Genomic DNA, 14,468 nt, shown 5'->3' on the forward strand with positions numbered 1-14,468 from the left:
GCCCCTGAATCCTCCCCCACCGTGGCTTCCCCTGTCCCCAGGCCTCTGGGGCTGGGGGCGCTGCCCTGGGTCCCGTCCAGCCATGGCTTTCTGGGAGCCGGGGGCCCAGCAGGGTCAGGGCTGCTGGACGGGCCCCCGCTTTGCGTGGGAAACCCTCCCCTGGCATCAGGGCTGGTGCCATCACATCGCAAAGGCAGCTGGGGGGTCTGACCCAGGCCCCGGCCTCGCTGTGCCAGGGCTGGGCAGACACCAAGCAAGACGCAGTCCCCGCCCCGGGAACCAGCCCCCCAGCTGAGATGGGGGCATGGGCACTACCCAGCTAGAGTCCCAGAAGCTGCCCCCCATGTGTGGGCGCTGGGCAGGGGGGCAGGGGCTCTCTGCAGATCCACTCCCCCCCAGCTGGGCGCCCCTAAACTCTTCCGGGGCGATGTTTCCGGGCCAGGGCCCTCAGGGCAGGGGGGAAGGGCCCCATGGCCCCTTCCCAGGGCAGCGCTGGGGCCGGGCCCCCTACAAGCCCCCCGGCTCCCTCCCCAGCTGGGTCCCAGCCCGTCAGAGGAGCGTAGTGTTCTCCTGGCACATGGGGACAACGCCCCCACCTGGCCCTGCCCCCCCGGGGAGCGTGAGGTCATCGGGATCTGGGCCTCCCCACCCCCCCGCCTGCCCGTCTGAGAATTTCCCGGATTTCACTCTTATGCCTGCCCCCTCGCCCTGGGAACATCTGGCGGGGGGGGGGGGGGTGAGGGAGCGGCTGACGTCAGCCCAGCCTCCCCCACCCCCTCCCCGGAGTGCCCGGCTCTCTGCCCCTTGGCCAGACCCCAGCCTCATGGCACCCCATGTGCCAGGGCACAGCCGGGGCGGGGGGCTGAGGGGACAGGACTCCCCCCCCCAACTGTCTGTGCTGAGTGGAGCAGGGTTTGGCGGGTGGGCTCTTCTGCAGCCTCCTCCCACCCCCGGGGGGCTGGGGGGGGTGGGGGCTCCTCAGGCCAGTCCCTCACTCTGGGGAACAAGTTGAGGGGCTGGGGGCCTTTTTTGGGGGGGGGGGACTCATTGGCAGGGGCAGGTGGGGGGATGCCCCACCCTTTGCACAGACCCGGGGCCCATCCAGGCGGAGCTCAGAGGAGCCCTCAGCCCCTCCCAACCCCCATAGCTGGGGCCCAGCTCAGGCTGCTGCCCCGGGCACTGGCTTTTGGGGCAGGCCCCTCGTGGGGGGAGGCTTTGGGGGTTTCCCTGGAGTCCCAGGCCACGGGGGGCAGGACTGACCGTGCAGAAGGGGGAACAATTGTCCCGGGCCCCAAGCTCAGGGCCCCCGATGTGCTGGGGGGGCTCTGGTAAACAAAGGGGGGCTCATTTGGAAGCGGCAGGCACCTGAGAGCAGAGCAGGGGGCTCAGCCTGCACCTGGTCAGCATGTGTCCCCCAGGCCCCCCCACGATGGGCACTGACCCACCCCCCCCGGCTGCGCTCCCTGCCTCCTGCCAGGGCAGGGGGGTTACGGGGGTGAGGGGGAAACTCGCTCAGACAGAAGCCGGGGCCCTAGTCACAGAATTCCCGGAAGAGCCAGACTGGGAGGTTGGGGGGCTGAGCCGGGGCAGCCCCCTGGCCCGAGGAAGCCGTGAGCGGGGGTTAGTCAGCACAAGATGCTGCAATCCAGCCTTGCTGCTCCGGCCGGGGGCACAGCCTGGCGCTCGCTCCCTTTCCCGGGGGACAGGATGTGGGGAGAGAGGCCGGGACACAGGGCAGGGGGAGCAAACCAGATGGGCGGTGATGGCGCTTTACATGGTTACAGCAGGGGGCTGGGAGCCAGGATGCCTGGGTTCTCCGCCCCCGCCGGCTTTGGGAGGGAAGTGGGGCCCAGTGGTTAGAGCAGGGGGCTGGGAGCCAGGATGCCTGGGTTCTCCCCCCCGCCGGCTTTGGGAGGGAAGTGGGGCCCAGTGGTTAGAGCAGGGGGCTGGGAGCCAGGATGCCTGGGTTCTCCCCCCCGCTGGCTTTGGGAGGGAAGTGGGGCCCAGTGGTTAGAGCAGGGGGCTGGGAGCCAGGATGCCTGGGTTCTCCCCCCCGCCCCGGCTTTGGGAGGGAAGTGGGGCCCAGTGGTTAGAGCAGGGGGCTGGGAGCCAGGGTGTCTGGGGCTGGGGCAGCTGCACTGACTCACCCGCGGGTTCAGGCGTCACTTTCCAGATCCCCCGGGCAGGCAGAGAGTTTTATCAGCAAACAAATGTTCTGGTAACACCCGGTCCTCCCCCCCCCACGCCACTCAGCTGCAGGGGGGGCGGGGGGGGGCAGGCAGGCCGGTGCGGAGCGGGGGCTGTCTGAGGTTGGTTCAGTAACTGTTCTAAGGAGGATCCAGGGCCGAGACTCTCAGGTAAGTCAGGCAAAGGATGTGTAAATCTTCCCCCCCCCACCCACCCCCAGCTCCACCGGTGCCCCTCACTCCCGACCGGCAGCCCCCCCGTCCATTCTGGGACAATGCTGCTGGACGGGCAGAGCGTTGGGGACACAGAGAAGCTCCCACTGGTGACTCATGTCCCTGGTGCAGGATTTTCACCCCACTCACCCCCACTTCCCGCTCTCAATTGCCCTCCCCCCCAGTCCGGACACTCCGTTGAGAAGCTGCCCCCAGTTCGGCGGGGGGCGGGAGGGGAGGCTGTCCCTGGGGCAGCAGGGGGCTAGACTGGAGGGATCCCTAGCTGGGACGGTGCTTGGCTGGCTGGAAAGTCCCAGTAATGGGAAGATCTCAAAGCCCCCACCCTGTGCCCGCCGGGTCCTGAAAGCCTCACCCCCCTGTCCTACAAGTGGGGGAATCAAGCCACACGTCCAGGGTCACACAGGGAGCCAGTGGCAGAGGGAGGGTTAGAACCCAGGTGTCCGGGACCTCCTCGGGCTGGGCGGGGTGGGGCCAGAGGGCAAAGCGGTCCAAGTGAGGGGTGCTGCTGGGGGGCAGGCGTTCCCCAAAGCCCATGTGGGGGGAGGGCATCTGCAAGAAACAGCCTAAGCTAAGCTGCCTATGGGGCGGGTCCCTCCTCCCACGACGCCCGTGCCATGGTGCCATCATGCCTGGCCCAGGCACCGGGCTCTGGGATCCCCAGGCCCAGCTAACGCCAGCCCAGCCTAGGCGCGCCAGGGGGCATCAGGGTGCTGGGGGCCAGTGTGAGCTAACAGCTGAGGGGAAGGCGGGGGCTCCTGCTCTGATGTCATGGGGTGATGATGTCATAGCACTGGTGATGTCAAGCGGCTACGAGATTCCCACCACAGCCTTCACGACCTCTTAGCCAATAGGATCCCGGGATGAAGATTAACCCCTTCCGCTCTGCCCTGCTCCTGCCTCTGGCCATCCCCACTCAGGCCCAGAGCCTGGGAACCAACCTGCCCCAGGGAGCGAGGCAGCGGGAGGGGATCCAAGGGGGCTGGCTTCAGGGCAAGCAGGGCCTGGGGCTCCAGGCCGCTGCCCATTTCGCAGCAGGAGGAAACTGAGGCAGAGAGAGGGGAAATGACACAGCCCAGCACCGGCTGCCCGGCCAGGGGCTATGTGAGTGGCTAGTGAGCGCTGTTCTGGCCGTGAGGTGGGGGTGGGGGGGGACCAGGGGCGGGGGAGGGGTGCGCCCCGTCCTGGCTTTCCTGTTAAAACTCACGTGTGACCTTTCCCCGGCACAGTGGAAAGCCAGGTGTGAGGCCGCCCCCAGGCGGGTGAGCTGAGGCGAGAGGCGCTTGAGGCAAGAGGTGACCACAGTCACATCGCAGTCTGGGGGGGAGGTGCTGGGGGGGCCGCAAAGGGGGGGGTGACGGCATCAGTGCACATGAGCGGCTGGCCTGCCAGGCCCAGCCCTCAGCCCCCCAGCTGGAGCCAGGCCCCACGTGGAAAAGGTTGGATCCCCCTGGGCTTTGCTGGCTCATGCCCGCCCGGCCCCCTGGTTCCTCACCCAGCCCCACAGCAGGGGGCCGGAATCGCCCCCCAAACCGCCCCCCAAAGCTCCCAGCCCTGCGCAGCGCTGGGCCTCCTCCCCGGCCACCTTGGCCCCCAGACGTGAGTAACCAGGGAGGAAATCGCTGTGACTGGATCCACCCACATCACGGGGGGGGGGAAATCCAGCCAGTGCCCCCAGCTGCATGCAAAGTGTCATTTTCCTACAAGCCCCCCCCAGAGCCAAGCCCCCCCCGGCTATGGTTGGCAGCCACCCTCCCCCCACTGCCTGCACCCCTGGGGTGCCCCCGCCCCCCACTTGCTGCACCCCTGAGGTGCCCCCCACCTTCTGCTCCCCTGGGGTGCTCCCTGCCCCCTACTGCCTGTACCCCTGGGGGGCTTCCAGCGCCGCCCCCCCCACTTACTGCCCCCAGGCCCCTCTGCGGGGAGCGGACACCCCCGGGCCGCTCCCCCCTCGCCCCGCCCGAATCCCGCCCCCGCCGTCGGGGCGGGTCCGGGCCGCGGCCCGGGGCACCCCGCACTCAGCCCGCGGAGCCGGCGGCAGCCCCGCACCATGGCCCCGGCGCCCCGCAGGAAGCAGCCGGAGCCCCGCCGGAGACGCGGTGAGGAAGCGGCCGGGCTCTGCCCCCGGGGGCCGGTTCGCAGGAGTGGGGCTGGGCTGAGGGGCTCTTTGTGGGTCAGGGAGCAGAGGGGGGCTAGGAGTGGAGTGGGGGGCTGGTGGCTGGGAGGGGAGTGGGGGGTGAGCTGGGGGGCTGGGAGCAGAGGGGGGCTAGGAGTGGAGTGGGGGGGCTGGTGGCTGGGAGGGGAGTGAAGTGGGGGATGAGGTGGGGGGCTGGGATCAGAGGGGGCTAGGCGTGAAGTGGGGGGCTGGTGGCTGGGAGGGGAGGGGAGTGAGGGGTGAGCTGGGGGGCTGGGAGCAGAGGGGGGCTAGGAGTGGAGTGGGGGGCTGGTGGTTGGGAGGGGAGTGGAGTGGGGGGTGAGCTGGGGGGCTGGGAGCAGAGGGGTCTGGCTGGGGGGCTTTGATGATTGTGTTTATTAATTAGCAAATGAATTAGCGACGTGGGGGAAGCAGAGTCGGATTCCTCCTTCCACTCTGAGGGTCTCGGGGGCACAGGGCTGGTGACCCTGGGGCTGGGTCGGTCACTGGGGGAGTTTCACTCCGCTCCAGGTGCCCGCTGGGGGGGGGGGGAGTAGGCTGGTGTGAACGGTGTGCATAGTGTGTGTGTCAGGCTCGTGTGTGACAATTGTGCAAGGGGTGTGTGTGTCAGGCTCGTGTGTGGCGTGTGCACGTCCAGCGGTTGTGCAAGGGATGGGTGTGCATCGGGTGGGTGTGCAAGAGGGGCGTGTCAGGGTTGGGCATGGGGGGTGTGCGCATCAAGCGGTTGTGTGTGGTGGGTGTGTCAGGGGCCTGTACGTGCTCTTGCCCAGCAATTGCTCTTTGCTAGTAATTTCCTGGCCGGGGTGGGGTGTGAGCCAGTGGGGGCCATCGCAGCAGGGGCCCCCCGCTGGAGGGTCTCCTGGGGGCCCTGGGGCGGGGTGTCCCAGTCCCTGGGCTCCTGGGCCCATCCCTCTCGCGGAGGTGGGGCGGGGGTCAGGGCAGTGTACCGGGGGCCCAGCTCGTGCCCACAGAGCAGTGTGGCCCCAGGGCGGGATATGGGGCTCCTGCGGTGGCTGGCCCACTAGCCCCCCAGGGGCCTGTGGCATGGCCATGTGGCCGAACCATGCCCGGCGATTCTCCACCCATCTGCTCCGCGTCCTCCCAGCCCCACCCTGCCACGACCGCTGGCCTCCGGCTACAGACGGGGAAACTGAGGCCCAGAAAGGGGGGAGGGAGTCACCCCAGGTCACACAGTGAGTCGGGGCAGAGCTGAGGATAGAACCCAGGAGTCCTGACTCCCCCCTCCCCCTGTCTAACCGCTAGCCCAACTCCCTCCCCTCCGAGAGCCGGGAATGGAAGCCAGGAGTCCTGGGCCCAGCCTTTCTCTCATTTCTTGGCGTGAGATTTAACACGCAGCCAAGTCTCTGTCACGTCCGACCTCCTGGGAGCCCTGCCCTGTGGTGCCCGGTCCGTCTGGCCGTGAGCCTGGGGCACGGGGCGGTGGGGGCCCCGGGGCCCGCGGGGGGGCCGGAGCCGAGCAGCTGAGCTCCCCGGGGTGGAGGCTGCGGCCGGTATCTCAGCTGGTACCTGCCTCGTACAGGTACCACCCCACGCGCATCTTCAAAGGCCCCTGATGGGTGGGGCTGGCCCGGGGGCGCCAGGCTGGGCCATGTGCCCGGGAGCCCTGCTGCATGGCTGCCCCGGGCACCTGGCTCAGGGAGGGGGGCTGCACCAAGCAGGGCCCAGTGGGAAGGGGTGCCGGGGACCCCAGGCAGCAGGACCCAGGGGCTGGGGAGGGAGGGATGGACGCCGGGTCCCTGCTCCCCTCTTGCCCCACTTGGGACAACGCCCCAACTTGATGGCCTGGAACAGGGCCAGCCTGGCCAGGTTTTGCCCGCTTACGCACTGCCCCCCCCCACTGCCTCCAGCACCCGCTGCCCCCACCCCCCATTGCTCCTCCCCCCAGCACACGCTGCCCCTCCCCCCCACTGCCGCTCCCCATCAGCACACTGACCCCGCCTCCCACTGTCCCCCCCCGCAGACGGTGCCCCCAGGGCTGGGCTAGCGGGGGGGGGCACTGGCAGGGCTGGGGTGTGTGTGCGAAGTTTGCACAACTCCCTCGCTGTCTGAGACTCTGACTGGAGTTGACCCCGATGCCCAGGCGGGTCCCTGTGTTTGGCAGCTACCTCTGAGTCCCCCCCCCATGTGAGTGTGTGAAACCACTGCCCAGCACCGCCCCCCACCAGCCCAGCACCATCCCCCCCCAGCCCAGCGCCTGCGTGTTACTGTGCATCTGGGTGTCTGACTGCGTGTGCGTGTGTGTGACTGTGTGTCTGTGAACATGTGGGACTGCAGGACCCCGTGTCTTCTCCCGTCCCTGGTGCCCCCCCCCGGGCTGGTCCCCCCCATTCCTGGGTGGGTTGGAGCTCTGGCCATGGGACAGTGGTGTCGGCCCGTCCCCACCCAGGGCAGTGACCCTGCCAGGCCCGGGCAGTCTCGGCGCCAGGGGACGAGCCTGCCCCACGCTGCCCCCTGAGCCAGCTATTCCCTGCCCCCTGGGCACTGATGTGGGGCTGGGAGCCCAGCTCAGGGTTTCCACCCCCCCTCCCCTGGGCTGCGTCAGGGGCCAGGCTTGGGAACATTCAGCTCCCACCCATGCTGCCCGGCTCGGCGCCCTCCCCTCCGCTCCCCCCACCCTGCGGTGTCCATCTGTTCTCACGGGGTCCCCAGCAGGGCGGGGGCTGGCCAGGGAACTGAGCCAGTGAGCTGGGAAGGAAACGGCCCCTTCTCTGCACGCGAGCGGGCGCCCGCCGGGGTGTGCGGCCTGCCAGCCCCGTGGCTCCGTGCCAGCTACGGACCCTCCTGGGGGCACCTGGCTGGGCCCCACGGGCTGACATGGCTCCCCACCCCCAGCTCTGCCGGTGCCCCTCACTCCCGACCCGCAGCCCCCTGCCACCCCAGCCCTGGGCTCTGCCCCCCCACCCAGCTCTGCCGGTGCCCCTCACTCCCGACCCGCAGCCCCCTGCCAGCCCAGCCCTGGGCTCTGCCCCCCCCCCAGCTCTGCCGGTGCCCCTCACTCCCGACCCGCAGCCCCCTGCCAGCCCAGCCCTGGGCTCTGCCCCCCCACCCAGCTCTGCCGGTGCCCCTCACTCCCGACCCGCAGCCCCCTGCCAGCCCAGCCCTGGGCTCTGCCCCCCCACCCAGCTCTGCCGGTGCCCCTCACTCCCGACCCGCAGCCCCCTGCCAGCCCAGCCCTGGGCTCTGCCCCCCCACCCAGCTCTGCCGGTGCCCCTCACTCCCGACCCGCAGCCCCAGTCAGAGGTGAGGATGGGGCCAGGTTCCCTCCAGCATGGAGAGTCTGTGCCCCGGGGTGGGGGCAGGGGGGGCTGGAGCTCCCCACCCCCTCAGGCCAAGAGCAGCCTCCTCGGGCAGGAAGTGAAACAGCTTCTCCTGGAAACCTCCCGTCACACCTCCCCTCCCCCAACTCCTGGCATGACGGGGCAGGGGCAGCCCCACGGGGCAGGGGCAGCCCCATAGAAGCTGCGGGGCGGGGGGGGGGGGAGGGAGTCCGTCTAAGGAAAGCAAAAGTCCTGCAAGGTGGGGAACAGGGAGGTGAAGTTGGAGCCTAGAGGGGCCCCCACCCAGCTCTGCCGGTGCCCCTCACTCCCGACCCGCAGCCCCCTGCCACCCCAGCCCTGGGCTCCCCCTGTCAGCCCCCTGGTGACTGTCTGGGCTGCTGGTGCCAGAGGCAGGCCAGGCTCGGGGGAGGAGCGTGTGGCGGCGAGGGGGCATGTGCCCAAGGTGCTAACCCCGTCCCCGGCTGTCTCCCCGCCCCGCGCTCCTGCCACCCTGGTGGAGATGGCATCACGGCTGCAGCGAGGGGCTGCCAGCTCCCTGCCCCCGCCTTGATGGGCCCCGGGGAGTTTCCAGGCCTCCTTCCGCCCTCCTTGTCCCCAAGGGCCCTGCTCCTCCGGCCCCCCGCGGATCTCGCTTGTGGTGAGTCTGACTCAGAACAGAACAGGCCATGCCAGCCCTTGCCCCTGCCCAGGGAGACTTGGGCAGCAGGCCCTGCCCCCCCTCCACTCCCGGCCACCAGGGCGAGCGGCCCTGTGCCCCGGAGACCCTACAATAACAAGCCAGGGCGAGCATCTGATGGGATGGGGGGGATCAGCCTCCTCCAGGTTATTATAATCATGTGTTTGCATGTGCAGTGAATGGGGGGGTGTCATGCGGGTGTGTTAGTGTGACACGTGCCCGTGAACTGGAAGGGGGTTCAGGGCGCCCTGCGTCTGTCTGCGCCGGCGGGGGGGGGGGGTTAACCGTCGCAGGCCTGGCTCTCTCTGTCCAGCTGGTATTTCTGGTCCTGCCCCAGGTGCGGGCGCTCTCTGGTTGCCCAGGGCACCTGGAGGGGGAATTCCCGGGGCTGCCGGGAGCCAAAGCCCTTTCGCCTGTCCAGGGCCCCTCCAGCCGTGGCGGAGGGCTGCAGGACAGGCTGCCCCTCCTCCCAGCCCCCGGCGAGGGTTTTTAGGGCTGCGGGGACAAACACACACACACACACCCCCACCAGCTGCTCCCCTGGGATCCCTCCCCCGCCATGACACCCCTGTGGGGCCAAGCGTTCCCCGCAACCTCTCTTCCCACAGCAGGGCAGCGCTGAGTCCACGACCCCACCCGGGTGGGGGCCGAGTGCCTGGGCCGATTTCCGCCCCCCTCCCTATGGGGGGCTGCTGGGCCTCGGTGCAGGGCCCAGGGCTTGGCCTGGGGCGTTTTCACACCTGTTGCTGCAGCGCCCGGCTGAGGCTGGGGCCGGATGTGCAAGGGGAGCTCCACCCGACCTTCCTGGGCCACAGGGAGGGCGGCTAGCGGTGAGTGTCCCCAGAACCTGCCCTGGGGCTCCACAAGGCCATGTGGGGCTGGAGCTGCTGGGCCAGGCAGGTGATGGACGGGGGGGATTCGGGCTTGCCCGAGTTTCTCTCCCCGTCCCTGACCGGCTCCAGTCTCTCCTGCTGCAGAGCTGGCTTTCAAGGGGGACGGGGACCCACAGGAGACTGAGCTGAGCCAGGGCCCCAGCCCCACGGCTGCCCTCCTGCCAGCGCCCGGAGACCAAGGCGGGGCTGCAGCCGAAATGCAGCAGAGACGCAGCCATCCGGACCCCAACCATGGTAAGTGCGAGCGGCAAACTCCACCTTCAGCACCAGCCTGGCCCCCTCCAGGGGGTGTCCCAGCCTGGGGCTGCCCCACAGCTCTGCTGGTGCCCCTCACTCCCGACCCGCAGCCCCTGCTAGCCCAGCCCTGGGCTCTGCCCCGCCAGCCCTGCCGGTGCCCCTCACTCCCGACCCGCAGCCCCTGCCAGCCCAGCCCTGGGCTCTGCCCCCCAGCCCTGCCGGTGCCCCTCACTCCCGACCCGCAGCCCCTGCTAGCCCAGCCCTGGGCTCTGCCCCGCCAGCCCTGCCGGTGCCCCTCACTCCCGACCCGCAGCCCCTGCCAGCCCAGCCCTGGGCTCTGCCCCCCAGCTCTGCTGGTGCCCCTCACTCCCGACCCGCAGCCCCTGCCCGCCCAGCCCTGGCTGGTGCTGTGGCTGGCGACGCTGCTCTCTCTCCCCAGGTCGGACTCCGGAGCCCCCCGGAGCCCTGGCGCCATGGCCGGGTGCCCCGTCCTGCAAGTGTGGATCTCGCGCCTTCGTCTGCCTGAGCCCGCGCACCCGGCTCCAGCCCCAGGGGGCCCTGGGCGGCCCGGCCCAGCTCAGCCGGCCCCTAGCGCCCCCCACCCCCAGCCAGGTACGGCACAGCGGGGGGCGGGGGGAGCACCGGGGGCTGGGCATCGCCGGCCGCAGGGGCTCGGTCACCGGGAAGGTGGGGGGAGGCTGAGCCCCGAGGGGAGCTGGGGGCCGAGGGAGCCAAGGGGAAGCTGGGGCGGGGGCAGTGGGGGAGGGCGGAGAGAGCTGGGGGGCTCTGTCCAGCCCCTAACGAGGGGGGTTTGTCTCGGGGCAGACGGAGACACGTCGGTTTGGGTGCCCGGCTTGCGGGAAGGGCTTCAAATACAAACACCACCTGAAGGAGCATGAGCGCATCCACAGCGGTGAGACCCCCCCGCCCCCCTCTGTCCCCCCCCACTGTGCCCCCCACTGTCAGCGCATCCACAGCGGTGAGACCCCCCCGCCCCCCTCTGTCCCCCCCCACTGTGCCCCCCCACTGTCAGCGCATCCACAGCGGTGAGACCCCCCTGCCCCCCTCTGTCCTCCCCCCTGTACCCCCCACTGTCAGCACATCCACAGCGGTGAGACCCCCCCACAGTGCCCCCCCCACTGTCAGCGCATCCACAGCGGTGAGACCCCCCTGCCCCCCTCTGTCCTCCCCCCTGTACCCCCCACTGTCAGCACATCCACAGCGGTGAGACCCCCCCACAGTGCCCCCCCCACTGTCAGCGCATCCACAGCGGTGAGACCCCCCACCCCCCTCTGTCCCCCCCCACTGTCAGCGCATCCACAGCACGGAGACCCCTCTGTCCCCCCCCCAGTCAGCATATCCACAGTGCGGAGGGCCCCCCAACCTCCCATGCAGCCCATACCCCCATGTCCCAGCGTTCAGAGTGAGAGCGGGGGGCTGGGATAGTGGCGGGGGGGGACAGGCCCTGCGTCTCTTTTTCTCACCTCCTGCGGCTCTCAGAGCTCGTGTTACTCCCCCCCCGGCCCGTGTCTGTCCGTCTGTCCCACCCCCAGCACTGACCCCTGTCTCCGTCCCCCCAGGCGAGAAGCCCTACGAATGTGCCATCTGCCAGAAGCGCTTCTCCCATTCGGGCTCCTACAGCTCGCACCTCAGCGCCCGCCGCTGCCTGCTGCCCGCCCCCGACTCCCCAGCCCCATGGGAGAGCCACCCATGTGCTGCCAGGCCCCGGGGGGGCCACGCTGGGGGCTGTGGGGCCTACGGCCCGGACCTCAGCTCCCTGCACAGCCCCGGCCCGGCCCGGCCCCTTCCGGGCCCCCCTGACCCGGGAATGGAGGGACCCAGGGACACCAATGTGCCAGGATCTGGCCCTGACCAGGCCCCCCCCGAGACCCCCACCATGGAGCAGCCCTTGGACCTGTCTCTTCCCAAGCCAGGCAAGGAGCCCAAGCCCAGCCCGGTGCCCTCGGAGGAGCCCCCGACCCGGCTGCCCTATGAGCCCCTCTACATGCCCACCTCCCTCTTCCCAGCCTTCCTGCCCAGCACCCTCAGCCATCTCCTCCCGCACGGGGCCCCTCGGCTGCACGGGAACCCGGAGCTGCCGGCCCCCCAGTTCCTGCCTTTTCTGCTCTACCCGTATGGGGCGGAGGCAGGGCCGGCACTGACCACGGGCCACTGGGAGCAACACGGGCCTCTGGTGAGAAACTGCCCTGGGAAAGCGGGGCTGTGGGTCGGGAGTGAGGGGCACCGGCAGAGCTGGGTGGGGGAAGCCCAGGGCTGGGGGCTGGCAGGGGCTGTGGGTCGGGAGGAGGGGCACCAGCAGAGCTGGGGGGGGGAGTCTGGGGCTGAGCTAGCAGGGGCTGTGGGTCGGGAGTGAGGGGCACTGGCAGAGCTGGGTGGGGTGGGGGAGTCTGGGGCTGAGCTAGCAGGGGCTGTGAGTCAGGAGTGAGGGGCATCGGCAGAGCTGGGTGGGGGGAGCCCAGGGCTGGGGGCTGGCAGGGGCTGTGGGTCGGGAGTGAGGGGCACCGGCAGAGCTGGGGGTGCGGGGGGAAGCCCAGGGCTGGGGGCTGGCAGGGGCTGTGGGTCAGGAGTGAGGGGCACCAGCAGAGCTGGGGGGGGAGCCCAGGGCTGGGGGCTGGCAGGGGCTGTGGGTTGGGAGTGAGGGGCACCGGTAGAGCTGGGGGGGGGAGCCCAGGGCTGGGGGCTGGCAGGGGCTGTGGGTCGGGAGTGAGGGGCACCGGTAGAGCTGGGGGGGGGAGCCCAGGGCTGGGGGCTGGCAGGGGCTGTGGGTCGGGAGTGAGGGGCACCGGCAGAGCTGGGGGGGGTGGGGGAGTCTGGGGCTGAGCTAGCAGGGGCTGTGAGTCGGGAGTGAGGGGCATCGGCAGAGCTGGGGGGGGCGGGGGGAAGCCCAGGGCTGGGGGCTGGCAGGGGCTGTGGGTCGGGAGTGAGGGGCACCGGCAGAGCTGGGGTGGGCGGGGGGAAGCCCAGGGCTGGGGGCTGGCAGGGGCTGTGGGTCGGGAGTGAGGGGCACCGGCAGAGCTGGGGTGGGCGGGGCGAAGCCCAGGGCTGGGGGCTGGCAGGGGCTGTGGGTCGGGAGTGAGGGGCACCGGCAGAGCTGGGGTGGGCGGGGGGAAGCCCAGGGCTGGGGGCTGGCAGGGGCTGTGGGTCGGGAGTGAGGGGCACCGGCAGAGCTGGGGGGTGTTGCTGGCAGAGGCCCCCCCTTTCCCTGGTTTGGCCCTTGCCGGCCGTGGGGGGCTGCGGAGCTCCCAGTCTTGTCCCCACTGACGGCCCCGTTTGCCCCCCCAGGGAGCCGGCGGGGCTGGGTGGCGCCCCCTGCAGGCGGGCGGGGAGCCGGGGGGCAGCCGGAGGCGGCTGCGGAGGACCCCCGAAGGGCTGTATCTGTGTGAGCTCTGCCCCAAAACCTTCCGGAAGAGCAGCTCCCTCCTGCGGCACCAGTACGAGCACACGGGTGAGCTGGGGGGTCGCCTGGGGTTGGGGAGACGGGGGGGGGGAGAGCCCAGCAGGGGAGGCGGGGTTGGGGAGACAGGGGGGAGCCCAGCTGGGGCGGTTTGAGGAGACGGGGGGAGCCCAGCGGAGAGGTTGGGGAGATGGGGGAAGCCCTGTGGGGGGGGTTGGGGAGACGGGGTGGGGGGGGAGCCCAGCCGGGGGGGTTTGAGGAGACGGGGGGGAGCCCAGCAGAGAGGCTGGGGTTGGGGAGATGGGGGAAGCCCTGTGGGGGGGGTTGGGGAGACGGGGGGCCGGGGGGTCCCCGCACTGACGTGCCCGTCCCCACAGGGAGACGCCCGCACCGCTGCCCGCTCTGCCCCAAGGCCTTCAAGCACAAGCACCACCTGGGGGAACACGCCCGGCTGCACTCCGGGGAGCGCCCCTTCCAGTGCGCCCGCTGTGCCCGCCGCTTCTCCCACTCCGGCTCCTACTCTCAGCACCTCAACCACCGGCAGGGCTGCTGCCGGGCCTGGGGCGCCCCCGGCCCCCGCGGGGAGACCCCCGTGCCCAGCCACGCCCCCCAGGGGGAGACCCCAGCCCCCGCCCCCCGTGGGGAGACCCCTGCCCCTCTCGGGGAGATCCCTGTGCCCAGCCACGCCCCCCATGGGGAGACCCCAGCCCCCGCCCCCCGTGGGGAGACCCCTGCCCCTCTCAGGGAGACCCCCGTGCCCAGCCACGCCCCCCAGGGGGAGACCCCAGCCCCCGCCCCCCGTGGGGAGACCCCTGCCCCTCTCGGGGAGATCCCTGTGCCCAGCCACGCCCCCCAGGGGGAGACCCCAGCCCCCGCCCCCCGTGGGGAGACCCCTGCCCCTCTCGGGGAGATCCCCGTCCCCAGCCACGCCCCCCAGGGGGAGACCCCCGCCCCTCACAGGAAGATCCTGGTCCCCGCCCCCCAAGGGGGAGACCCCAACCCCCTGTCGCCAGGGTGACACCCTCCCCTCCCCCCACAGGAAGACCCCACCCCACCACTGGCCCCAGGACTTGGCCCCGGGGAGATGCTGCTCCCCACCCCCTGCGACTCCCCCATGTGTCTGCAGGGGGGTTGGGCCACAGGCCAGGGCCCCATCAGCGCCAGGTGCCCTCAGGCCCGGCCCCTCAGCGCTGGGCTGGGCAGGCACGTCCTGGAGCTCGTTACGGCTCCCTGCCCCTCTGGGCGGGCACCATGGGCACCCTGCCCCAGAGCCCGACGTTGACGCTGCTCAGCAGAGCCTAGTGGCAAAGCTTTCCTGCCCTCCCGCTGCCTCCCCCCCCCCACCTGATCCCGGGGCGCCCAGGGAGTTTCCTTCT

The 14,468-nt window shown here is 71.0% G+C and overlaps 1 protein-coding gene across 1 annotated transcript; it reads left to right on the plus strand.

The window, feature by feature from the left end:
• Positions 1 to 4,411: 4,411 nt before the first annotated feature.
• LOC311510378 (uncharacterized protein) lies at positions 4,412 to 14,110 on the plus strand (the record flags this gene model as incomplete). The annotated part of the gene is made up of 7 exons (XM_084609993.1): positions 4,412 to 4,516; positions 9,525 to 9,674; positions 10,117 to 10,289; positions 10,503 to 10,590; positions 11,258 to 11,871; positions 12,981 to 13,143; positions 13,470 to 14,110. Exons 1-7 carry the CDS (start codon positions 4,468 to 4,470, stop codon positions 14,108 to 14,110), a joined length of 1,878 nt encoding a protein of 625 aa, XP_084466119.1. The 5' UTR covers positions 4,412 to 4,467.
• Positions 14,111 to 14,468: the final 358 nt, after the last annotated feature.

The sequence above is a fragment of the Lepidochelys olivacea genome, assembly GCF_965140295.1.
Source record: "Lepidochelys olivacea isolate rLepOli2 genome assembly, chromosome: 20".
Taxonomy (NCBI): Eukaryota; Metazoa; Chordata; order Testudines; family Cheloniidae; genus Lepidochelys; species Lepidochelys olivacea.